This window comes from Lissotriton vulgaris, chromosome 3_1 (assembly GCF_964263255.1).
Source record: "Lissotriton vulgaris chromosome 3_1, aLisVul1.2, whole genome shotgun sequence".
Taxonomy (NCBI): domain Eukaryota; kingdom Metazoa; phylum Chordata; class Amphibia; order Caudata; family Salamandridae; genus Lissotriton; species Lissotriton vulgaris.
Genome location: NC_141689.1, coordinates 1234756058 through 1234783661, shown reverse-complemented (window position 1 = coordinate 1234783661; position 27604 = coordinate 1234756058). Strand labels below are relative to the sequence as shown.

At 41.8% G+C, this 27604-nt stretch overlaps 1 protein-coding gene across 1 annotated transcript in view; it reads left to right on the top strand.

The window, feature by feature from the left end:
• The window catches only part of LEPROTL1 (leptin receptor overlapping transcript like 1), a 65391-nt gene extending 52351 nt beyond the window's left edge, over nt 1–13040 (top strand). Inside the window, exon 4 of the mRNA XM_086961699.1 lies at nt 10130–13040. Within this exon, the coding sequence (XP_086817825.1) occupies nt 10130–10246 (117 nt within the window). The 3' untranslated portion in view covers nt 10247–13040. The remainder of the gene's footprint in view (nt 1–10129) is intronic.
• Nucleotides 13041–27604: the final 14564 nt, after the last annotated feature.

Genomic DNA, 27604 nt, shown 5'->3' with positions numbered 1-27604 from the left:
TTGATTGCAATCAAAAAGAGTTTCATTTGATAGAGAAGCGCGAGTTCTGCTCTGCTGGGGATTATTTAGAGAAGCTGGTCTGTTCTCCTTGCGGAGTGTAGGATAATAAAAGGTAACACCCCCTCACCCCCTCCAGTTAATTTATTGCGTTTCCTAGGCGCGCAACGCCCTTTAGGCTCAACGGGCTTCAGCATACCGTCCCCTTCCCCCCTCGTGTGTGTGCCTGGACTGAGACAGCTTCCAGGACACACACACAGACAGTTTTTGAGCTGCCAGACGCGCCCAGGTACTTCACAGGTCTTTAAAAGACCATTCACTTGCTAACGAGGCTTTGTTCTGTTTTTGCACCTTCTTAGAGACCCTACATCTCCACTCTGCCTATTGCTGGAAGAATTAGACCTACACCCCAAATTTGGCTCTAGTTGCACCTCTGGCACTTCCTTCAAAGGAAGCTCCCCCTCCCTCCTCTTAACAGTACTCTGGCCACACTCAGCAGTGTGACAGAGGCATACCTTGGTGGTGTAGTGCCATGACGGGCTACAGGGTCCGGCTATGGCTAAGGGTACATGGCGCTGGAAAGGTATAGCCACCTCATCCAGCTGCCAATCTCGGAGTTTATGGGCTTCGAGAAAACAAGTTGAAAGCTTGTTGTAACCCCCCCCCCGCGTGGACGAAGTCCACCCGAAGTGGTTCTTTGTAAGCACTGTTAGGCACTCACACCAGTAAAGAATCGGAGCTAACGAGCTCCACGAACGTAGCAGTGTAAGAAAATGTGCAAGAGTCACAGGAAAGAAGTTATCAATAACTTCTGGTTTTTTATTTTTTTAAGCTTTCTAGTTTTTTGTAGCTTTATAAAGCACAAACTCGACACAAAGGTTTTGGAGCACTTTGCATGAGTACCAGTTACATTACACAAGGCCACATTCACTTTTTATTTTTAGGCATTGGGAGATTAAGGAATTTGCCGAGAACCACAGGCTGTTGAGCTGACGCCAAGATTCGGTCCTGGTTCCCTAGTACCAAATTCAGCAGCTCTGATAAAACCCCACATCAACCCTCTCCCTTACCTTTCCCTCTCCTATGAAGGGGTTTGCGACCACTAAATTATTTTTCTATATTTACCAAACCCATTTTATATTTATCCCTCTACTCGCTTCTTCTCGCCATCTGCCTTTTCTTTGTCTCACTCTCTCTTCCCTTTGCTTCTCCCTCCCTTCCCCATCACACTTTCCTGGTTTCCTTCTTCATATCCCTTTATGTTAAATTGCATATTTTACCAAACTTCTGAACACCTCTAGCAAAACACATAAGGTCCTAGAGGCAAGACCTATTGGCTATGACAATGCTTGTTTATTTTTGTGCCTGATGTTGTGACGAACATTGTTTGAAGGTATGGTTGTCCAAAATCATGACCGTAACCAAAGGGGTACATAGAATCTGTGTTGATAGTGACAGTTGTCTTTGAAGAAAGAATACAGAATCTACTAAATGCAATTCCTTTTGCTTCCTGGGCAGTGTATGCGTGTGAAAAAACTGCATAGTCCTGCACAACTTTCCTTCTTCATTTCTGCGATGGGACCAATCTGCATAGTAAACCACTTTACAGTTTGTAAGAGTAATTACTATCTTTCAAGTCAATGTGTGGTTGGGCAACAAAGACGGTAGTAATCAAACATTCAAGAGCTTCCCCTCCTGTAAAGTGAGGAACAAACACACAGGGTTCAATAATGGGTATCATGTAATAGTAATTTCAGAGGCAGACAATAACTTATTTTATACTTTGACTACATAACATGTATAAGTGTTGCATGTTAATGGTGAGCAAAAGTATGTCCAAAGATTGGGGAATAGCCACTTCAAGAGGAGAGCACAACACAATATTTTCAGGAACTTCAATCAAGTGTCCTGCAGCTGACAGCTTGTAAACATCGAGACAGTCCAGCTGCCGTAGCTTCCAAAGCAGAAGACTAAAATGCAGTGTGTGTTCTTGTCGCCACATGCTTGAGCCAAGAACCCAAGGGCAACCCCCATCACCCCTCATTTTTTCTGAAAACTTTATTACGTTTTCAAACAAATGGATTGTCACTTTAACAGTCTCATCAGTATTCGTTCCACTAACAAGAGTACACCTGTAGCGTACAAGAAGGCCAGAGAAAGTAACAGTTGCTATACATTGTGAGGTATCAGCTACATATTCAACATTTCCCAGATATGTATCACACAGAATACTTATTGATCACCCCTCATTTTCATGATCTAACAATAAGAAGGGCTTTGAATTGTTTGGCAGTCCCAGTGCAGGGTAGAAACCAGTAAGTCTTCAAAGAAGTGAGGACTTGCTCTACATTCTTGGACCAGGGTGGTAATTGAGAAGTATCCTTTGTATTAATGACGTTTTGTAGATGGCTGACTAACTCCACATACCCTGAAATCCATTATCGTGATAACCAGCAATACTTGTGATGGTGTGCATTTGGGCTATAGTAGTTGGATGAGGGATCTTGAGGTTAACCTTGACCGAATCAGTGTACAGATGCTTTCGCCCTGTAGAAATACCATGATCTAGGTAATGTACATGTGGGAGACAAAATTGGAGCTCCTCCTGTAACACATTCTGTCTTTTCTTTTGTTAATTCAGGTACAAGGTATACAGAATGGTATGATCCAATGTATCCGAGGCAACCAGCAGGTCATCTACATTCTGGATAAGAGCAGACCTCCTTGCAAAGTTTAGAGTCGAGATGTTTCAGGCCTATGAACATACAGGTGGCTCTGTGTACCCTTGAACCTTGCCTGAGTTGCTTGTTGGCCCGTAAATATAAATTCAAACAGAAAGTGGATATTAGATTGTATTGGGATAGAAGTGAAAGCGTGGCACAAACCAACAACAGTGACATATAAAGCAGTGGATGTATTACAGGACATGGTAGTTGCAGTATTTGGGACGATTTAGACGACGCTGCCCTAACTGTCATTCTTCATCTCCTTAACACCTCTTTGAGTGCAGGGTACGTACCTCTGAACTGGGAACATGCTCTTATCCTCCCCTTATTAAAGAAGGGTAATCTTGACCCTCTAAATTAGTCAAAGTTTTGTTCAATCGCCCTTTATTCTAAGATCCTGGAAAGGCATGTAAATGCCCAACTCTCCTCATTTGGAGCGACCCGCAAGTGGCACCACCTGTCACAGTCCGGGCTTAGGGCTGGGCATAGTACTGAATGCGCTCTACCTGGGGTCACAGAATGTCTTAGACAACCGCTCGATTCTTGCGGTACAGCCGTTCTCCTCCTGCTTGACTCATAAGTGTGGTATTTGATACAGTGTTGCATCCCGTTCTGATAGACAGAAAAGAAGGCTTGGCCTTAAGGCGGGTGACCTCCTTTTTAAAAGTTCGCACCTAGACCAACATAAGATCCCAGAATTTAGATCTGACCTCTGGTGTTCCTCAGGGATCCATTCTGAGCCCACTGCTCTTCAGCATTTACGTTAGTCTTTTGGCAGACGTAATCGAGAAGTCTGACTCCCGCTCTTCTCATATGCTGATGGTACTGAGATCATATTCTCATTCTCAGCTGCCCAGCATCAAGATCCCTCTTTAGTCTAGCTTGGTCTGAAAAATGTCTCCATCTGGATGAACAGAAATGCACTGAGGCTTAATGGCAATAAAACTGAGGTCCTGGTTCTGGGAAATAACCCAAAACTTTGGGGAGCCAATCATTGGCTGAATTCTTTGAGCCACTACCTAACCCAGTAACTAAGGTTAAGAATCTCGGCTTTATCATTGACAAAAACTTCTCCCTTAAGCCTCAGTTGTCTAAGGTCACGGCCACCTGTTTCTCTTTTCTCAAATGGCTCAAGAAGATCCTCTGGCTAATCCCTCCGGCCACCCAGAGAACAGTGATGCAGGCGTTGGTGACATCCGGATTGGACTAAAGCAAAGTACTATACCTGGGCGCAGACAAATTTTCGATCCGTTGCTTACAGATCATTCAGAACGCAGCTGCTCGCCTTCTTTTCTGGCTGCCTAGGTATGTTTCAGTTTCACAGTTGCTTCATAAACTACATTGGCTCAGGGTCGACAAGCATATTAAAATTAAGGCCTTATGCTATATGTTCCAGGCCAGACAAGGCTTGGTTCCTTCTTACATTCAAGGCTTAGTGAAATCGTATGTGCCCACCCGGCAGTTGAGATCATCTAGCCTCTCACTGTTCGCCGTGCCTAGGTTTCGCCTTGCTCGCATGAAGGGCCGCTCGTTTTCCTACCTAGGCCTGAAACTCTGGAATTCTCTCCCGGTCTCTCTTAGGAATTGTCATTCCCTGACTATCTTCCGTAAGAATCTTAAGACACTGCTTTTTAGCCATCATGCCTGATTGTTTCTATTCCACAGGGTTGTTGTTAGCTGCCGTTGCGGCTCTGTTTGACACCTATGTCCAGCGCCGGGAGACCCATTCTTGGGTAGCTGCATGCTTTACAAGTTCAGAATGATAATAACCGGAAAAGCAGTGAGGACCACAGCATTAACTGCTTGAAAGTCTGTGCAAAACTGACTGTAATTGCCTTTCACAGGTTTCTATATTGGGTTTTGCAGGGGCTAGCAGTTAAGATGAGAATTCCTTGGTCTAACAATGTGGAGATGACACACTGATTCCATCTTCATCTCTAGGTCGGAGAGAGTATTGAGGGACCTGGTGAATCTGCTTTGTGGTGTTGAAGAGAATCTTAATGTGTTCACTGTATCTCGCTGGCTTGCTGGGCCACCGTCCTGATACTTATTCTAAAAGTGAAGACCAATCCTCAGAAGAGGGGTGAGTGTCAGGGGGTGGGGTCTCAGTCAGCACTGCCAGCACAGCATTTTCTTTTTCTGCAGGTATCTTCAGGTAAACCCCATCCGCCTCCACAAAATAATATTCAATTTAATTTAAACAATAAACCTTACAATAAGAGATAATTGGGTGAGGAAAAATTCAACAGCAAGCACTGTCAAAGACACTGGGTCTTGCCTTTGGCACCTATTGGCTTTACCAGTGATTGTAGCCATGCTTTGCGGGAGCACCGCTAAAAATAATTTAGAAAAAAAACATTATAACTCCTTCAAATCTAGTGCCATTTTTTAAGCGCTATGACGTAGTCCGTGCCAATGCACTTTATTAAAACAAGCATTTGCAATGCAATAGGTCTTGCATTAGAAAAGTTTGAGCTATTGGTATTGTAAATGACAATTTTTTTATTTCTGTGTTGGTTTTGAAAATAGCTAAATTAATAGCTTTGTCATTTACAATGCCAATAGTTCTAACTTTCGCAAATGTGACACCTATAGCATTTGTAATGCAATATGTGTTGTATTTACGTGACTTAGATATATTGCTATTACAAATAACAATGGCTTAATTTTTTTAAATAATTAATACTTAAATAAAAGTTATTGTAATTTATAATGGCAATAGCTTAAACTTTTGTAAATAACTTTTGAGAAGATTGTGTTAAGTGTGTTTTATTGTGACAAAAATCCAAGAACAGAAGTTAAATATTAACATCTTTTTGTGATATTTGTAATAAAGTTTGAGACATTGAGAGAACATATTTGAACCAGTTGTTGTTGAATGGTTGCACAGATTGATGCTGTGGTGGCGCTGAGTGGTGGTGCTGAGTGAGGGCTATAGATAGATCGAGTGAGGGCGATAGATCGAGTGAGGGCGATAGATAGATAGAGTGAGGGCGATAGATAGATAGAGTGAGGGCGATAGATAGAGTGAGGGCGATAGATAGAGTGAGGGCGATAGATAGATAGATAGATAGATAGATAGATAGATAGATAGATAGAAAGTGCCTATAAATAAACCAATCCAAAACATAAACACCTAATAAACAAAAATGCCTGATTGTTGAAAAGGAATAGACCAAGATATTAGATTTGTGCAAATACAATAAACAGAAGCAAGACAGTGAAGGGGCAGGAGAGAGTGAGACGGAAATAGAGGAAGAGTGGAGAGGCCAAGACAGTGAAGGGGCAGGAGAGAGTGAGACAGAAATAGAGGAAGAGTGGAGGGGCCAAGACAGTGAAGGGGTAGGAGAGAGTGAGACGGAAATAGAGGAAGAGTGGAGAGGCCAAGACAGTGAAGGGGCAGGAGAGAGTGAGACAGAAATAGAGGAAGAGTGGAGAGGCCAAGACAGTGAAGGGGCAGGAGAGAGTGAGACAGAAATAAAGAGATGGAACACACAGAACAAGCAGGAGGTGGACATGGTACAAACAATTAAGTTAGAACCAAAGGTGGAAAACGGGGACAGGTCGAGGATACACCTTTAACTACCTGGAATGTTGCTTTTTTTGGATACAAGCCATTTCAGAACAAGAACAGTGCCTCCTTTAAACATCCATGAACTCTGGAATAGCAAGGACAGGTTTAAATAGGCACTTAAATTATATCCATTAGTTGGGTCAAAAACCTCGAACCAAACATGGTCTAGCGTTCTAATACAGTAGCTACACCCCACAAAAATAATTGTAATACATTTTTGTCTTACATGTATTTCTTCAAGTCCTTGGGGTACATGTTAAAACAATTACAAGAACATCCGCTTACAATACACGGGTACACAGCTGCTTTAAAATGCTAACAAATTGATGAACATGCTGTGAAGTTATAAAAACGACTTACAGAAGCAGAACATGACCTTTGTACATCCTACCCACACCAAACTCGACAGCAGATTATTAAAACTGTGAAACACACCAAGCATAAGCAAACACTAACTAGTGATGAAAAAAAAAATCCAGTGTCGAACTGCAATTATCCAGAATAACTGTGGGTCTAAAAAATATTGATCAACTATTCTGTTTGTTTCAACCTGTTAGTTGTGTATTCTATAAAGCGTATATAGCATACAGCAGGACTTGTATCTGTGTGAAAAAATTCCCATCAGTTACGCACACTGTACCGCCCTTTTGTCATCATTTGGGCCAACTTCACAAAGTGGGGAGTCCTTGTTGTAGACAATACACACAGTTCTTTTTGTGTGGTGTCTATCTGGCTGTAATACAGGACTCTCTTTGTGTGTGTGATAACTGAAAAGCAGTGCATTATAACCACCCAAAAAGTCACACCAGATTATATTTTTGGAGGTACACTGAAGACATTAAAGTCCAAAACAAGAACACTGGATTACAAAAGGGCTCAAGTACGTTATTGCCATTTCGAAAGCACTTACCTGTCTCTTCGAAAAAACACCAAACGACTTCAGACAACAGCCATTGGAAGGAAAGAAAAAATAAATCTAAATAAAATGTATTGTGCACTTCTTTAAAACTCCTAATATATCTGCCCAAAACACTGCTTTTGCTCACGTCTTAACGTGTTTAACGCTTTGGCGAATTCAGTTTTCCAGCCTACACTAGGTCAGTTTTATGAAATCCTCTCACCGGGGAGCTTGCAAGTCGAAAATGACTGGACTATGGATACCCTTTGAAGTGAATTAGCTTGCCAGAAACACTTAGCTCCCATAAACCAGTGTTTCCCGTCATGGTGCACTCTAATGACCCCAAGTTGTTTATTAGCCAGGACTCCAGCGACCCAGAGCAATTGATGGTTATGTCTGACGCGATTAATTGCCTCTCTAGTTTCATCCTGTCTAAACAAAGCTGACATGAGCCCAATAGAAAGCTGCTACTGAGCCCCGCGTGTTTTAGTTTGTGCAATTTTATTGAAACCCATCCATTGGGCGAAAATTGAAAGTGAGTCATGAGGTGGCCTTTTTTCTTGCTCGGAAAGAGTGACGTCCCACTTTACATACCTATCTGTGTGTGTTTCACGGAAAGCATTTTCCTCTGGTGCAGAGTTTGCGTTCCTCTTTCAAAATAATTTTTCGCTCATTCTTTTCAAATTTCCTTTCTTCAATACTCTAAATGAGGCAGGAAAAAGTAACTCGTGATATTTGATATTTTTGAATACGAAGTTAAAGGAAGAAACATTTGTAATGCTTAAAAGATTTGTTGCGTGTACTGCGTATACTAGCCGCTGAAAGTAAAGGAGGGATAACAAACTCGTCCAAACTGAGTTAACCCATGCTTGAATCTTTGCCATCTGTAGGTGGAGATTACTGATCACCCATATTGAAATGATTGCGGCGTTTCCTACCTTGCTAGAGATGTCTGTTGCCTGACGTCTTAATGCACGAGGCGGTTGTATCTTTCGGCATGGAACAGCAGTTGCATCCGTAATGCTTAAAAGACATGTTGTGTCTAGCAAACTGCGTATACTAGCCGCTTACAGTAAAGAAAGGTTAACAAACTACTCTAAACTGAGTTAACCCATGCGTTAATCTGCATCATCTGTAAATGGAGATTACTGACTTAACCCAAATATAAAGAAACTGAAAAAAATGGAAGCGCAGAGGGCCAGGGCAACATTGATATATTGAATTAAAAAGCATTGACGGGTCAAAAGACGACTGCTGCAGGGGCTGTGTGCATTTGGAAGGTGGGGGGAGGGCTTATAACGTGAAGCAAAAGGGGAATGAAAATGGGTGGAAGTAGCCACGGGTAAAAGCATGAAAACAATAAAGAGAACTTTAAAGAAAAGTACACTGGGAGGGTGGAGGAGAAACGCGAGAGACGGCCTGGCGGCCGTCAAAGTGAAAGTACGGCCGGCAGTGAATAAATTGGGGGAGGAGAAATGCCTGAGGCAGAGCGCACGCTGGGAGATGCCTGTGGGAGGGAGGCTGGTGGCTTTGATGTGCACGAGCTTTTTAGGTTAATGCGCTTGCGTATTGAGCTTGCTTTTCACGGGCACAGCATCAAATCGCCCGATGGTTAAGCTCTGGTTAAGCCCCAATATCTCTCGCAAGCTCAATGCGCAAGCGCATTGACAGGCTCGACCTAAAAACGGTGTAGTGGATTAGAGGCAAGGCAGTCTGAGACAGGATGCAGACAACATACGAGAGGGGTTGGGTATAGGACAATGGACGGTGGGCCAGGGGGAAAGTAAATGGGAACAGTGAGTAACAAAACATGCACTCTTGACGAGTGCTAAACGAAAAGAAAAAAATAGTGCATTGTAATGCAGAAGGACATCAGCAGGCACAAATAAAGCATCCGTGCTCCAGAGGAGGTGCAAACTCAGGCGATCGTTGTAAAGCACACACAAACCATGAATAGGATGCCAGCAATAGAAAGCAACATTAATGCCAACCAATGTTAAGTAATGGGCAGCTTCTAAGCCCTTTCTAAGGTAGCCAATGGTCTGGCGAGTTAGTTGAGACCTAAAAAGACATGTTTATCTGATATGAACCTAGTGAGAGGGAAACTGATTCTGAAACTGAGTGGAGGACCTTCTGGTTGGAAATGCAGCCTATATTCATAGTATGGCATAAAAAGTACGAGCGCAAGGAAATTTGAAGCATTGAGGGCCAATCAAACGGCTCCGATGTCAGTGAACAGGAAGTGGGTCGGCGTTTAATGACACCCTTTACTTTCAGAAGTTTATCATCAAATGACAATAATGTATGGCTGCATTAGCCTGCCTCTCTTGGGCTGTCTTACAGGGAATAGGTGGACATTTAGTCATTGCTGTCTGATCATTTTGGGTCTATTTTCGGACTTCTCTTCCCAATGTCCCTGCATGTAACAAACCCACACATTCCCTCAAATGTACATCTTATGATTTTTGATGCAACATCAGTAAAATGTATTAAGGCAAGTTTTATTTTTCTGGCAACTGCTATATCAAGGTTAATATTGCTGTCATATTGGCAGGATTCAGCTACAAGAACATTTGAGGTCCGGTTGTATAGAATTTAGTTCAGGCCGATGTTAATTTAAACTGGAAAAAAACATATATGAAAGCAACAGCCACTAGGTGTAGAAGGTCATTTGAAGCACAATTTATGCTAGATCATAGTTATTTGCATTATTGTAATATGCACTACTGAAATTAAATATTGTATGTATTCACTAATGTATTGTTTGAACTCTGGTGTTTTCCACAAATCTTTATCAATCTCATATTAATGAATATTAATGTGTTTGTATTAAGTATGAAACGTATAACAGTTATTTTAATGCATTTGATATGTTTTGAATATTGAAAATGTGTTTTAAAAATAGGGATCTGAGATTTTCCATTTGTTCCATAGATTGATTGGGGAGCCTGTGGTCTCGTCCTGACAGGAAACACAGTAATCTTCGCAACTATACTCGGATTCTTCCTGGTCTTTGGCAGAAATGATGACTTTAGCTGGCAGCAGTGGTGAAACATTTGTTACACAGAGCTTTCTATGAAACGGACAGCAATGTTTGTGATTATGTGGCCATTTGTTTAAGTAAAAGACTTGGCAATACAGAGAAAATGGTTTAACTAGGCTCAGTGGGTATACTTAAATACTCCCTCTTAAATTTTGTGTTAAATATCATGATGTTGAAAACTTGTTGAAGGGCTCTATGTATGTTATTTAGTTTAAAGAAAAAAGTAAGGAAAAACACAAAACCCTGTTAATATTTTTCTGTTTCCATTTTTTTTTATCCTTCCCACTGTGTTGAGAGGGAAGATAATTCTTTAATAAATATTGTATTTGTAATAGCAACATTGTGACAACTGGAACAGTCTATAAACCGAGCCACTATAACTGCTAAACATGTTTTTATTAAAAAGTAACAAAGTTAAGTTTAGAGAACAACAGTATAATGTGACTGTGTTTTGTAAGTTTGTGCTACTCATTAGTTTTACTGAACAGTACAACAGAAAGGAGTAGACGCGGCATAAGAAGTTCCCTCAAGAGAAGTAGCTAAACCAAAACGATTATACAACATTGGCACAAGGATCCTTTCACAGGGAAAGCTGAAAAACGAAAAAATGTTAGTAGTAGTAATTTCCTGCACTTGACTCACTGGAGAGAATATTGAACACAATCCAGAAATGTAGTGAACCTTTGCAAAATCAGCATCACCCCTCTGGAACTTTCTTTTAATAATCCACAGGATTCTTCGCCAACGTTTAAACATGGCAGTGTGGATGTCTTTAAGAGTACACATCTGACCTTAAGTGCTCAGTTTGTCTATGGATTGGAACGGCAGTGCTCCTGTGAACATCATTGAGAATATTTCTGCTAAAACTACTATTCTAGTTACTCTGTATCCGCTACGTGATATCCTTGTTTTTATTTAGAGACAACAAGTTTATCAAATCAACGTGCCCTGTCAGAAGTTCAGATAGAGCTGTAAGATGTGTTAATTATGTTTCCTTGTGAGAAGTAAGTAGATTAATGGCAAATGGTAATCTACTGCTCAATTGCAGTCCCTTGGAATACAGTATTTGCCAATAGCTTTGAATAGATCACTTTTGCCCTTGCCTTTTTTATTGTAAACCCATTTGTGTGAGGAACATAGGAGAGGCAAAGATAAAAAGAGGTGCTGTTTAGTTTTTGTTTTTTTCCATTCCTACTGTTATGCTGTAGTTTGGTAAATCTTTAAGAAAATGTAATTGAAATTCTGATTTTTTTTTTCCCCCACAGCACATTGAAACTGTTTATTTATAAATCTGTTTTTAGTTCATTTAGTGGGTCAGTCTTTTATATTTTATTTGTGTTTACGAGGGTACAAAACATTTTGTCAAATGGCGCTACTGATTATAAAAATGAAGTGATTTGTAATGTATGTTAAAAAAACCTCTATTTTCATTTGCATTTTTATTATACACAGTGTCTGAACGACTTGCCATGTGAAGATTTAAAGTATTTCAAACTATAGCGTTGAATGACTTGGAATTGAATGTACGCTGTATAAATATTCCGAACAGCCACAGAATGCTTTTTTTTTAAGCGACCACTTTAATTGTGATTTTTAATTCTTGCTTTATGTGCATTAACAGACATTGGCTTGTTTGTCTGTTCACAATGTACATTATTGTCTGTCAGGTTTTATATGATTTAGTTTGACAATTTTGGCCCACATAAGTGGCTACCTTTTGTGGCCTCTGGTTTTGGTGGGTGAATATCTTTGCTTTGTATCTACAAGCTTTTTAGTAGGCCAAGCTTTTTTGGTTCAGAAGAAGCATAATCCATTCACTCAGGGTAATGAATGTGATGCACGACACAGTCACTTGTGTTTCATGAAAGTGTAAAGAAAAGTCTAGTATGCTCACAAACATAACTTAATAGTGCATGTTACAAACTATTGAAATTCATACTGAAATTTGCAGGCATAATTTGGTAAATTATCCAGTCATATTGCATGCATTCAAATAGAGAAGGGAGGAGCCTGAGTAGGTAGTCTGTGTTAACTCAAAGGTGCATTGGCATTGCAGGTATTCAGGACAATTAGTGTTTTTCAATGCATCATATTTTGTGCTCTATCCAGTGTACCTGGCAAGCTTGATGTACGCCTTCCCTCCATCCTTAGGTTAATGCCACAACTTGTCCATGAGGCCTATTCTCATTCTCACAGGCACATTTACAATATTTTTATGACCTTAGTGGCACAGCCTTTAAGTAATATGATCTGCATGTCCTGAATCCCAAGTCTCTTGTCCAAGATGCATTACAGTCTTCTCAGTTACATGTCTGTGTTGATGCCGTCCAGAAATGGAAGTTATGCACAATTTCTTTTTAAATCCAAAACTTGTGCTCCTCTATATGATACAGTCTAGCCATATGTCTGGAATACAGATAGGTTAGATGCATAAAACAATTTGTGGAAGTTTAAACACACTTTTTGCAATGTATCACATTGGCAGTTTCTCTATTTCATCAGGTCTCTTAGCTAGGAAATGCCTAAGTTAGCATTCACTTCCTTCCTTTGAGGACCTACAACTTCAAGGATGTGGTTTGAGAAATATTCTAGAAGATCAGACAATCTCTCAACCAAAAATGGAGACCAGGACTTAGTTTAGTTATAAATCTTTCCGCGTAATTGAAATTGACTTGAAAAACAAAAAATTAGCAATCATTGTAAATGGTTCATAGGTATGATTTTTCTAAATGATAAGCACTGAAGTACTATTCCTCTGTAAAAAGTAACTTTTGAAAAGACAATAAAGCTTTTAAATACTAATTGCGTTCATATTTTTGTGGAGGAGTGATGTAAGAGTTTTGCTCTTATGTAAACCGCGTACTCTGAAGCTGCACAAACACGACCAGCCATACTTTTTCCACCCCTTGCTTAGTTCTTGAGAATTGTCAATTTTCTTCCATCAGCTACTCATCAATAGTCATAAGCACTGAAAAGTTCACCCCTCGCCCAGGTACCTTGGAGCACATACAAAAATACATATATAGTAATTTATGTTTAACCCAAATCTAGTATGCAGTACCGTCAAATACATATTTAGCTCAAGGAAAAGGATTGCGGTATGCTAGCGTGCTGCCAAATCGTTGGTGCACGGAGATCAGCGCAGCCGCAGGCGCTAAATATTCCAAAAATACCTCTCAAAGCTCCCAATATGAGAGAGAGCAGGTACTCGAAGTCAGGGGAATATAACCATTTAATGAATCAAACTCCCCGAAAACAGAAACTCACGAAAGACTTGTTTCAGCAGTGACACTGCCTTTATCAATCCAAACATGTGCCATTTTGTTGCTCAATTTAAACTTAAAAAACAATAGACATAAACACGATACTTCATTCTTAGCAGCTTAGATAATATACTGTGAGGAAGCCTAAAACATTTATGAATATACTAAAACAAATGGCTGCAGATTTTCAGCATTATGAACACAATCTATTATTGAATGAATTAATTAAAGGATAATGTATGGCTAGTGCCACTAAGCATTATTCTTGCAACAAATAAAATGTGTGTATGTGTCCAGGTTTCTCTACGACAACATTTGTAAAATCCGGACTGGAGTGAAAGTCAAATCCTCTGATTCATTAAATGGTTTTATTCCCCTGACTTCGAGTGCCTGCTCTCTCTCATATTGGAGTTTTGAGAGATATTTTTGGAAGAAATATATATATCGTAAGAGTTCGCCAAACAACATCCAATACGTGAGGAAATGACGAAAACAGACCCTCAATTCGGTGCTCAGGATTTTATTTTATGTGCCCTGCACCTCCACCACAACGCGTTTCAACCGTCCAGAGGTCTTGTTCATATTACGCGCATGCGAAGTGCCATTCCTTAAAAGTGCTAGTGCAATCACACGTGACCTGTCACATGGTACATTGACATAGAAAAAAAATTTCTCGTCGTGATCATTCTCATAGCAGCTACAATTCGATATTTACATTGGATACACAAACATTTGCCATAAATTGGTAAAATATCCTTAAACATTTATATATGTAAACAAGGTTATGCCTAAAACTTTAATTTAAAAATCGCCTCATATGGCGTATTTTTAAGAAAACTCGGCTAGTGATAACACATCTGGCAGAGAAGTAAAAATCATTAATACCACGTTAATAAATTGATACTAATTGTAAACCTTTCAAAACTTGAATAAGATTTAAGGTGAATTCTGCTTGATGTTGCCTTACAATGTTGGTCATCCATTTGCATTAATATCACGTCGCTGCAAGCTTATAATAGCCCTAAGTGGGCATTGAACTGCATCTTCTATGCAATCATTTAAAGTGCTGGTGCTGATTTATACTACCTTACAGTGCCACCCTAATGATACTAAAGTGCAAGATATTCAAAGGCTAAAATGTTGAAGAAGCATAATAGAAAATGTAACAGTTTAACAGTTCTTCATTTAGACATAGAGCAAAAAGCAGTACATGAATACGTTACAGGCAAGTACAAAAATCCTCGCTAGAATTCATCCTAGATGGTGCCTTAGTATCAAGTTCTAAAATATACCTGGTCTCTAATAAACGGAGAAGTGCCTCACGGTTACCTCCCCTTCTTAATGGTAAGATGGTATCCACCACATAATATTTTAGAAATGCTGGATTTTTACCATGCACATCCTTGAAATCTCTTTCGACGGGGTACGAGGGATCACAGTTATTGATTGCCCTGATAAGCTGGAGTATCCTCTTGTGGACCTGCAGCTTAGTGCTTCTCACATATCGCAGGCCACAGGGACACTACAGCACATAAACTGCATATTACTTTTTGCATGTAAATAATTTGGTTATAGGTATAACCTCTGTTTTAAAAGGACTGGTGTATGATGTTCTAGTCGCGTACCTACATGCCTTGCACGATGAACATTTCACAAATCCCTTAGGGAAGATAACCAAATTTTAGCCGTTAACACATCTGGGCTACTTTTTTTTTCAGAACGAAATTTTATTGTTTTCTTTGTGAGAGATTGCAAGTAAACCACAGCACTCCGAACACCGGAGGGGCCGTGAGCATATAAGCAAAATGCACTGAATAGCAATCAATACAATAATTCAAAGGAGCATAATTACCACAACCCTCCCACCCCCGTCCCCCCTTATTAACTACTCCCTCCCGAATCCCACCCTATCCCCTCGCACGATGTCCACATAGGCCTAAGAAAGAAAACAATTATGAAACATGTAATGTATACTCTCCCTCACCCAGGATCTAAGTGCATCTGTCCTGCATCCACATCACACTGCGCTGGCGGCTCAGCCGCAGTCCCCTGTAATCCGCCCATCTCTTCCAAATTTTGTAGTGTTTCCTGGGGCAGCCTCGGGCCTCAAATACTGGACACTCCAGCCCCATACAGTAATCTAAGCCCTTATTCCACACTCCCACCGGGGGGGGGGGGGGGCGGGAGGGCCACCATCTTGAAAATGGACGAGCGGCCATAGAGGTTCAGGGGCATACGGGACAATGTTTTCATTTCAGACCGGACCCGGTCCCAGACAGGAACGACATTGCGCTCCCACAAGACCCCAGGTATATCCGTCAGGAACACCTCAAGATACTCAAGGCCCCCGGTAGTCCCCTGCAACGCCGATGCCCAGGCCCCCAGCTCTGTACGGTCCCCCAGTGTCCACAGTGTGGACTTCTGCACATTTAGATTGAGCCCCGATACCTCCCCGAACACCCGCATAATTTCCAGGACTCTCGGTTCTGACCTATTGAGTTCCGTGAGGAAGAAAAGAACATAATCAGCAATAGCGCGATTCTGTCCGATGGTCCCGCTACCCATTTGAAGCCCCGCATCTGTGCGTCTATTCGTACCAACGCCGCCAAGGGTTCCATGGCAAGGGCGAACAGGTACGGCGAGAGGGGACACCCCTGTCGAGTGCCCCGTCCGATAGGAAAGGCGCTGGACACAGCCACTCTCACAGAGGCTGTCAGATCGGTATGAATATATGATCCCCTTCTGCATTCAAAAATCCTGCATACCATCACTCCGCATTTTTTAGTGCGCAAGTACCATTACTCCGCAAGCCACAATTCCTCAAATTTTTACAACGCATATGACTTTACTACGCATGCAATTACAACGCAAATGCATGTGTGGTGAAGTCATATACTTTGTAAAAGTACTTTATTTAAAAATATATATATATAATATTATATATACAGTTGCAGCTGAAGAAACTACAGGAGAACAAGATGAAGTCAATAATGTGCCTACCTCTACCAGTACAGCTTATGACCCCAAGGATACAGAAGGGGTAAAAGAAAGCTTTTTAAAGGAGATCACTCTAATGGCGAAAGGGAGAGCTCAAAATATCCAGGCCGGAAGCGAAAGCCCAGGACCAAGTCGTGGAAGAGGAGGCAGAGGATGAAGAGGACGAAGTCAATCTACTCGCAGTATAGGAGAAACCCCTCTCTCCAATTATTTATTGTCTGACAGTGAGCTTGATGTTCTGTCCAAAGGACTGTCCTTCGGCCAATTTTAATTATACTGAATCTCGTATTGACCTTTTTAACTTCACTAGAAAACTAAAACTAAAGAAGTGGTTCGCTATGCACAAGAATAAAGTGAACAAAGTCTCTAATGTTCCAACGAATCTCAATGTGCATGATGTTGATATCTTTCAAACTGTGCAGGAATTGGGAAATCAGGGGGGAAGTTATCAATGATCCCTTTCTCAATTTGATTAACAAAGACATTAAAATGACGAGTGATAGTGGCTTCAAGCCCAAATCGATATTTTTACCACAATTGAACAACAATGTCGTAAACTGCTTTGAAAGAGGGATGATACAAGAATTTAAGAAGTTGGATTCTGAAAAGCACAGAAGTAGACAGAATCTAACTAAAGCGCAAAGAGATGCTATTGTAACGTTGGAAGAACACAGAGACTTTGTTATTAAAAAAGCGGACAAGGGGGGTAATGTGGTGGTGTGGCCGCTAGATATGTACGTTGAGGAAGGCCTTAAACAATTGAATGATGTAACTAAATACAGTAAGGCATGTAAATCAGAGTATGAGGAGTCAAACAGAATGGTGTATGACAATCTTAAACATTGGAGGGAACAGGAAATATTGGAGTATAGTGAATACGTGTATTTATACTGTAAGGACCTAAAAATTCCTGTATTATACCTCCTACCCAAAATACACAAGAATGCCACTAGACCACCAGGTAGACCAATAGTGTCATCCCGAGGCAGTACATTGGAAAATGTATCAAAATATGTAGATTATTTTCTACAGCCATATGTCCAAAGTCTGCCAGCCTATGTAAAAGATACTCGAGATTTTTTAGCTAAGATCAATGGAATTGAATGGCAAAATGATTACCTGCTCTTAAGCATGGATGTATGTAGCTTATACACCAGCATTCCACAGAATGCAGGAGTGGATGCGTGCAGACACTTCTTAAAAGAAAGATCATTATCATTTCTAGTTCACACGGAAATGATACTGGAGATGATCACTATTTGCTTGAAAAATAATTTTTTCATCTTCGATAAAACCATGTACAGACAAACCCAGGGGACGGCAATGGGGACCTGCTTCGCCCCCAGCTTTGCAGGTCTTTACCTCGGCTGGTGGGAGGAGCAGGTGGTCCGGAAGATCAAATTGTACCAAGACCATGTCGTCCTCTGGGCCAGGTACATAGATGACATTTCTTGTATTTGGAGAGGTGAGCAGGAGACAGCTGACTAATTTGTCCGTATACTCAATGTGAACGATTGTAATTTACAGTTCACCAGTGAGACCAGTAGGGAAGAAATTGTTTTCCTTGACCTCGAATTATATATTGACAATAACGCAATACAGAGCAGATTGCACAGAAAAAAGACTGCTGGCAACAGTCTGTTACTTTTTCAGAGTTGTCACCCCAGAAATCTAGTTGCTAGTATTCCTTTTGGAGAACTATTGCAAGCGAAACGCAATTGTAGCTCTACTGAGGACTACTTAAAAGAAGAGATTGTTATGTGCAATAGATTTAGAGAAAGGGGATATAAAGAAGACACTATTTCAGCAACTGTCGATAAAGTGAAGAATCTCAGTCGGGATGACCTTTTGAAGAAATCCAAAGAAAATAAGGAATCAGACAATAAGCTAAGGTTTATAACCACGTACAACAACCAGATTTGGGAGGTACGGAAATGCTTAAATAAATTTTGGGAAGTGTTAAGAACTGATGATGACCTTAATGAATATGTGGGACCATACCCATCTATCACTTTCCGGCGGTGTAAGTCCCTCAAAGACACATTAATGACAAGCTCTATAAAATAGACTAAGAGGAAGAATCCAGTTGAGGGTTTTTTTACTTGTATGAAGTGCAAGGCATGCAAGTACAGTCAGAACTGTAAAACCGTCAAATTGATTAAAGACAAGCCAGCATTCAAAATTTGTAGACATTTCTCCTGTGACACTGAGTTCGCAGTGTATGCGTTAAAATGCCCTTGTGACCTTTATTACATCTGAAGCACCATCAAGAAAGCCAAATTAAGAGTTCTTGAACATTTAAGAGCAATCGCTAATAATGATAGACAGTATCCGGTTGCTCGCCATTTCCATGAAACTCACAATCAAAATCAAAACCTCCTCAAATTCTGTGTTAGATTCAATACCCCAGAGGGAAAGAGGGGGAAACCGCATGATTGAGTTGAGGAAACTTGAATCAAAAATGATTATAAAGTTTAATACCATGATACCTGAAGATCCGGAAGATGAACTGTATATATGCTCACTTGAGCAGGACTTTCGTTTTCAACTTTTGCAAATTATAATGAAGTTAAATTGATTGTGTTTAGTGACATAAATACATGGAATATAGGTTGAAGTATTAAGTTTAAATGCCCACTGGGGCGGTACAATTCAACATTATTATCTTGATTAAATGAGCACCGACAAGTAAGCACGGGTAGTCAAGCCATGCCCACTTGGGCAGTATATGATCTGACATTCATTTGTTTTGCATTGTTATTTTTAACTCAATAATTGTAGAAATATGTAGTACAATTTTAGTTTTGAAAAAACTTGCGTATCTTCACTGTATATATGTTCAAGATACAGCAATGGAGTCTTTCTACTGTTTCTATCAGTAAAGGGCGGAACTAGTCTCTATCACTTTAAATATACATGTTGTATTGGTAAAACTTGACCCGTGAACAAGCTGTGACTGAAACCGCGAAACGCGTTGGGCACCCGTTGCATAAATAAATAAAGCGTTTGAAGAATTGAGGCCGGCACCAGTGTGAAATTCTTTTTAGTAAATCTGGATTATGTTGGATATATATATATATATATATATATATTTTTAATTAAAATGAAACATTTTTTAAATTACATTATATTTATATCTATATTAATATTACACATATATATACATATATATATTCCGTTTCACAAGTTGCCTTTTGCAGAATGCACTCTCAACAAGTCTTTCAAAAGCGCAGGATCAGCCTCGGTGAAAGCCAAATAAATAAATCATTGCATGCGTTGCCTGACGCGTTTCAGAGTACATAAACCACCTTCCTCAGAGGCAGCATGCCAAGCCATGTTCGTTCCGTAATGCCTCCAACTGAAGTAACCCCTCATTAATTAGTATCCTGCCCAGGTAGGCCTCTAAATGTAAAGCATCATGGGAGTTGGAGTCCCTGTTAGACCCTCGTGGGTCTGGAAAAACGAAACATGCTCAAATTTAAACTGCATACTTTTTCTTTTTATTGAGCATTATTTGTGCAGTCACGAAAGACTGTTCCAAAATCAAAGCGCAACTTGTTGCTCCCACCTGGCACTTAACATCAGAATGCCAAGGACTCGTACTGGTAACTACAATGGTGCATTCCCCGACCTGGCTGGCCGCTTAGTATTCCGTTTCACAAGTTGCCTTTTGCAGAATGCACTACCAACAAGTCTTTCAAAAGCGCAGGATCAGCCTCGGTGAAAGCCAAATAAATAAATCATTGCATTCCTTGCCTGACGCGTTTCAGAGTACATAAACCTCCTTCCTCAGAGGCACCATGCCAAGCCATGTTCGTTCCGTAATGCCTCCAACTGAGGCAAGGATACTAATTGATGAGAGGCGTTGTTTCAGTTGGAGGCATTACGGAACGAACATGGCTTGGCATGCTGCCTCTGAGGAAGGAGGTTTATGTACTCTGAAACGCGTCAGGCAAGGCATGCAATGATTTATTTATTTGGCTTTCACCGAGGCTGATCCTGCGCTTTTGAAAGACTTGTTGGGAGTGCATTCTGCAAAAGGCAACTTGTGAAACGGAATACATATATATATATATATTCACTGAAAAAACCATAGGTTTGACACCAGTTATAGTTAGCTGGAAGTTTACTGACATAAAACCAATGAAATTCCACGTTATAGTTAGTTGGACTCACTATAACTTGCGCGTGTAATGCACTGCTGATGACATCACATATTACATTACTCATGACATGGTCAGTGACGTCACTAATGAGATCACTGATGATACCATCCTTGTGACAGAGAGACTAACCTATTTGCACTCTAAAGTAACCCTTAAAACACATTTTAGAAAAAAAAACTAACATATAAAAAAAAGTGGACGTACCTATACCAGTTACAACAACCAATTCAGTAATTCCAACATTTATATACACATCCAATAATTCACTAACAGTTCTATATAGTCACTCCTATATATACTCACTGATTATATATAGTGATACAGCTATACATCCTGTTATATACCGACAGACATCCAAAAGTAAATCACACACATATTCACACTTGCAAATAAACTAATAAACATCCATTTATTTACATAGACAGATATACACACACTAGCACCTTACTTCTAAGTAAACTTACACTTACTTACTCTTTTAAACAATCACTTATAGAAACACATACTTATTTAAACAGGAACTCTTTCAATCTCTCACTGTCACATATACTCACTTATATATATCAATACTTACATAAACTAGATTAAAACATATGTCGTTACTGATAAACACACTAGTGAGGCAGGCATTCACTCACTAACACACACATATACACACTCAGCCATCCATAGAGTCCTCCACATCCATTAAGACACTTATTTAAACATTTATTTTTCCATCGACCTCTACATATACATATATAAAACATATTTATTTTTTAAAAAGACAGACATTCACTAGATGGTGTTATCAGTGATCTCATGAGTGATGTAATGTGTGATGTCATCAGCAGTGCATTACATGCGCAAGTTATAGTGAGTCCAACTAACTATAACGTGGAATTTCATTGGTTTTATGTCAGTAAAATTTCCAGCTAACTATAACTGGTGTCAAACCTATGGTTTTTTCAGTGAATTTCATAGGTTTTTCAAATGCTACTTCCTAACTATAACGTGTGTAAAACCTAGGGTTTTTTCAGTGAATTTCATAGGTTTTTCAAATGCTAGTTCCTAACTATAACGTGTGTAAAACCCTTGGTTTTTTCAGTGAATTTCATAGGTTTTTTGAATGCTAGTTCCTAACTTTGAAAGATATACCTGAAATAAATATCGACATAGCAAACTTACGTGCACAACCGAGTGCACGCACCCACCTATTTATTTCATGAAAGCTTTCCAATTTAAACCTAATGAATTTCTTCATAGACCAATGAAAGAACTTATAGTACGTTAAGACACTGAACCTAGGCTTTTTTTTTTGTCATATAAACCTTTTAATTAAATGGAGTCGAATTTTTTTTAATCGTTCGGGCGTGACTGGTTGTACACACCTTAATATTTTTTTTGAAAAATATAACAGGTTTTACAATTTATTAATTGTATACTTAAATCGAGCTCTATAAATATGTGAAATCCGTATGTGTTTGAATTCACTTCTTTTCACGTTTTTAAACTTCAGTAAAGAACATCGCTACTTCCAAATCACGTTCGTAACTAGATAGTGTCACCGCCTACACGTCGTGAGAACCGCATGTAAAGTCATGTGACTTGAAAACAAGACTTCCAATTGGTTCTTAGTAGTTTCTGTTCTGGAATTTACACGAAGCACTCCACCCACTTTCCTCACAATCTTTTCTACTCTCAAGAGACAACAACGTCGAGCATCTCCCGGAAAACTTTGCTGAAATGGCTGCCCTTCCGCATTCATCTTCCGAATCTGAAGGAAATGAGGGACCACCGTTAAGAAGAAAAAAGGAATCTTTCATTTGGCAATTTTTTACTTATCCTGAAGATCAAAAGAAAGTGAATGCGCCAAAAGTAACCTGCCGATATGCAATTCGGAGCTCTCAAGGGGAAATCCAAATAAAAAATATTCCTTTTCTATACACACCATGCTGCGGCATGTTAAACAAAGACACCCTGAGCATTATGCAAAAGCATCGACAAGAGCCCTGGCAACGCTATTACCATCAGAGGTGGCCAGCACATCTTCTGGTGGAGTACCTGTATCTCCATCGAGTGCTGAGATGGATTTGAGACCATATCTTGCGAAGGTGCACATGAAATGCAACGAGTGTGGAGAAATTCTTTTGTATGGAGAGCAGAGCCTCCTTCTTATTCAACTCAAAATTGAAAGTCATAAATGCCCCAAGAAAAGATAAATTTCTTCACTTAATTTTCATAGTATTACATACTGAAAAATGTAGTAGCAACTTTAAGAAATCGAAAGCATCATAACACTTGTTTCCAAAAAAAGAAAAAAAAAAAAAAAAGTTCTTTTCAGAACTAACTCTTTCTACCAAAACGTGCTCCAAGAGCATATTATGACATGTTTTTTCGCCGCTTTATTTTAGTGCGCGACCGGGTGCGCGCACCCTCCTATCGCATACAGGACCTGAGATTTGCATGTGAAGTCATGTGACTTCAAAACAACACTTCTAATTGGTTCTTGGTAGTTTCTATTCTGGAATTTACACGCAGCACTCCACCTACTTCCATCACTTTCTTTTCTACTCTCAAGAGAGAACAACGTCGAACATCTTCCCGAAGACTTCGCTGCAATGGCTACCATTCCGCATTCATCTTCCGAATCTGAAGGAGATGAGCGACCACCTTTCACAAGAAAAACGGAGGCCACGCTACTACCATCAGAAGTAACCAGCACATCTTCCGGTGGACGACCTGTATCTCCATCGAGTGCTGAAATGGACTTGAAACCATGTCTGGCGAACGTGCACATAAAATGCAACAACTGTGGAAAACTTCTTGTATACGGAGAGCAAAGCTTTATTCTAATTAAACACAAAATTGAGAGTCATAAATGCTCCTAGAAAAGTTAAATTTCTTCACTTTATTTGGATAATATGACATACTGAAAAATGTCGTAGCAACTTTAAGAAATCAAAGCATCATAACACTTGTTTCCAAAAAAAAAAAAAAAAAAATAAGTTCTTTTCAGAACTAACTCTTTGTACCAAAACGAGCTCCAAGAGCATATTAGCTAATATTTTCTCGCCGCTTTCATTTAGTGCGCGACCGGGTGCGCGCACCCACCTATCGCGTACAGGCGTCGAGACACGCATGTGCAGTCATGTGACTTAAAAACAACACTTCCAATTGGTTCTTACTAGTTTCTATTCTGCAATTTACACGGAACACTCCACCCACTTCCCTAGAAAACCAGTTTATCGAAAAACTTTTAAAGCCTCCCCTTATAAAACATTCAACATCGTTCACATAGCAGTGTAGTAAATGGAAAGGGGCGACCACTCAGTCCCCCCGAACGTATGGCGGAGTACCACGATCCCCCCGGGAAGCCATCTTGGGCGGGAGGCGAGTCTCGGCTGGTATGCCCGAAGCGGCGTAGCCGGGGCGCGCCTTTTCCCGCCCTAGAGTGGGTTGGCCTAGACACTGACGCGGCTGGCCACGCCCTTGGGGCAGGCAGGGGCGGGTTTACGCCCGCCCTGAAGACGGATAAAAGGAGAAGCAAGACCAGAAGGCATCCTCTTGTTCCTGTGCTCTGAAGCTGCACCTCCTCGCTGCACGTGAGCTCGAGACGGAACGAAGAGCCAATTTTGAGCGTTGTAATCGTTCTTGTTTGTTTTTCAGATACTCTGTTGGAGAATGCCGAAGAAGGCGGGAAAGCGCATGACTACTGACCAGATGCTGCGCATTCTCATGAAGGAGGTGACCGACCTAAAGAGGCGAATGGATAAAGACGAGGAAGGGGGGCCGAAACGTCCTTTGGCGGGAACAGCCCCGGGAGGGAAAAACAAGAGGCCCAGGAGAGGAGCAGCTGGGGGAGACAACCCGGGTCCCAGTACCCCGCTCGAGGCACCAACTCCCGTGCCGGAGGAAGGGAATCCGATTCCCGTTGTGGTCACCCCCGTGTCCGGGGAAGATATGCCGCCCGAGCTGGCAGCACAATTAGCAGCGTGGTTGGGAAAAGGTAGCGAGGGCGCCACGGCTGTCGACGCACAGGAGCTGATGAAGCAACTGCGTGAGTCACGGGAGGCTGCGAAGGTGTCCACGCCGGTTGCCGCTGTAGAGAAGCCACAGGGGACGGGTTCAGTAGCAGAGGCAACGTCCGGTGCAGGTAAGCGGCCATTGCCGATTGCGAGGGATGAGTCAGCACCCTCTCGTAGGGAAAAGTTGGGTCAGCATGTTCCTTTGGCTATTAAAGAGAAGATATGGGCAGGGGAGTACGTAAACATCTTCTCGTTGCTTACTGATCACTATGAGATGGAGCATGTTAAGGGCCAGAAGGATCTCATGCATCCGAGTGTTTGGCGCGCAAAAATGGCCGCCTTTAAGGTAAATGAAAACATTGGCAATTGGGGCCAGGCGTGGGGGGTTTTTACATCGATCTTGGGGGAACGAAGGCCCGATCTGTCGATTTATCAGTCACGAATCATGGGGTACTCGGTATCACACGAGGGTAATCATTGGTTCTGCTATGATAACTTGTTTAGAAAGGCTAAAGAACATGATAAAAACTTAACGTGGGATTGTTATGATTCTGTGTCATGGTCCAAAATGAAGGATACTGGTATGTTAAAATTGCCATTAGTAGGGAGTAGCGTTGGCGAATCCTCCCGCCAGTATGCGGGGACGCCCTTTCGGTCAGGTGCGGGTACCGACAATTACTCGAGGCCTGCCGGCAATACAGGAAAAAGGGGGGTTTGTTGGAACTTCAACAGGGGTAAATGTACTAGGCCCCAGGGATCGTGCAAATTTAGACACGAATGTAGTGGGTGTGGGCAATCATCCTATCCTGAGTCCACGTGCAGAGCCAAAACGGGTGATAACGGGGGTAGAGGAGGCGCCAAACAGGTCTAACTTAGTCCGAGGGGCGCCTTTACCTACCCCGATTGATACCTTGGCAATGATTCCTTGGCTCAGTGAATACCCGGATCGTACTTCTGCTGGGGTGTTGCGGAACGGGTTTTCTTATGGTTTCCGCATCCCAGTGGGGGACTTTCAAGGTGCTGCGGAATGTAAAAACCAGCTATCGGTCTTCCAGCATACGACCGTGGTACAGGATAAGATCAGGAAGGAGGTTACTCGAGGTCGAGTCGCCGGTCCGTTTAGGGTACCACCGGTTCCTAACTTTGTTTGTTCCCCTTTAGGTGTGGTCCCAAAGAAGGACCCGGGTGAGTTTCGGCTGATACATAATCTATCAGCCCCACGTGGTCTTTCCGTAAACGAAGCGATAGACCCGGAAGTGTGTTCGGTGCGGTACGCATCCTTCGATGAGGCCGTAGCCATTTTGAATCGCCTGGGGCCCGGGGCGCTGATGGCAAAATCTGATATCGAGTCAGCGTTCCGGTTGCTCCCGGTACATTCAGACGATCAGCGTCTCCTAGGTTTCATGTTTCAGGGTCATTATTACATGGATAGGTGTATGCCGATGGGGTGCTCTATATCTTGTGCCTATTTCGAAAAATTCAGTAGTTTTCTACAATGGGTCTTCACAAGGAAGTCGGGTTTCCAAAATGTGATGCATTACCTTGATGATTTTTTGTTCCTGGGGGCAGCCGGGGATCCGGAATGTGGGCAGGCTTTGGCGCAATTTTGTGTCTTGATGAATCAGTTTGGCGTGCCATTGGCACCAGGTAAGACTGTGGGGCCTTCCACTTGCCTCGAGTTTCTGGGGATCGAGTTAGACTCCGGAGAAGGTTGTTTTCGTTTACCATCTGACAAAGTGTCAAAGTTCAGGACATCCCTGCAAATGTGTTTAAGTGGACCTAAGGTTAAGCTGCATCAATTACAGCAGTTAGTTGGCCAGTTGAATTTTGCCCTGAGGGTTATACCAATGGCCCGCCCCTTTTCCCGTTCGATTGCTCAAGCCATGGTCGGCCTGAAGGAGGGCCATCATCGCACGAGGCTCTCGGCAGAGGTCCGCCAGGACATGCGCATTTGGTTGGCATTTCTGGCGGATTTCAATGGTCGAGTCGTCTGGAACAAACTGGCCGTGTCCTCTGAGGAGCTGGGGCTGTGGACAGATTCGGCAGGGAGCATAGGTTTCGGTGCCATCTTCGGCTCAAGATGGTCTGCACAAAAGTGGCCGACATGGTGGCATGACAGTGGACTGACAAGTAACATTGCTTTCCTGGAACTTTTCCCCATTTTAGTGGCCCTGAGAACTTGGCCCGATGGGTTCAAGGATCACTCTGTGGTATTTTGGTCCGACAATATGACCGTGGTCGAGTGTATCAATAGTCGGGCAGCACGATGCAAATGGATTTTGAGACTGCTCAAGGAAATTGTTTTACTGTGTATGCAATTGAATGTGCTATTCAGAGCAAGACATGTCCCAGGGGTATTGAACCAGGCGGCTGATGCACTGTCTCGTTTTCGTATGCAGGCTTTCTGGGGTTTTCTTCCCACAGCGGACCCGGAGCCGGCACCCTTTCCCGAAGCTCTCTGGTCTCTCGGTGCCCCGAACTTCGTAACCTCGTGGGAGAGAGTTTAGCACCCAGGACGAGGAAGGCATATGAAGGGGCGTTCCGGTCCTATTTAGCCTTTTTGGGGCCAGGAGGAGTGGGTGGTAAATTTTCTGATGTCCTTACATCTGGTCGGGAAATCAGTGGCCACGGCTCAGAGGCATCGGGCTGCCATTTCCTTTGTTGCTAGGGCTCATGGGATCCAGGACCCGACAGCGTCTTTCGTGGTACAGAAAGCGCTACGGGGGTGGCAACGCCTTGAGGGTCGCAGAGTAGACGAGAGGCGCCCGATAGGTTTGGATAGGCTGGCCCAGTTACTATCCAGACTCCCTGCTACGTGTTCATCTCAGTTTGAGACAGTGTTATTCCGAGCCGCTTTTACGCTGGCATTCCATGGGGCTATGCGGGTAAGCGAGCTAGTGGCGAGGAACAAGCAGGATGTGACAGGAGGACTG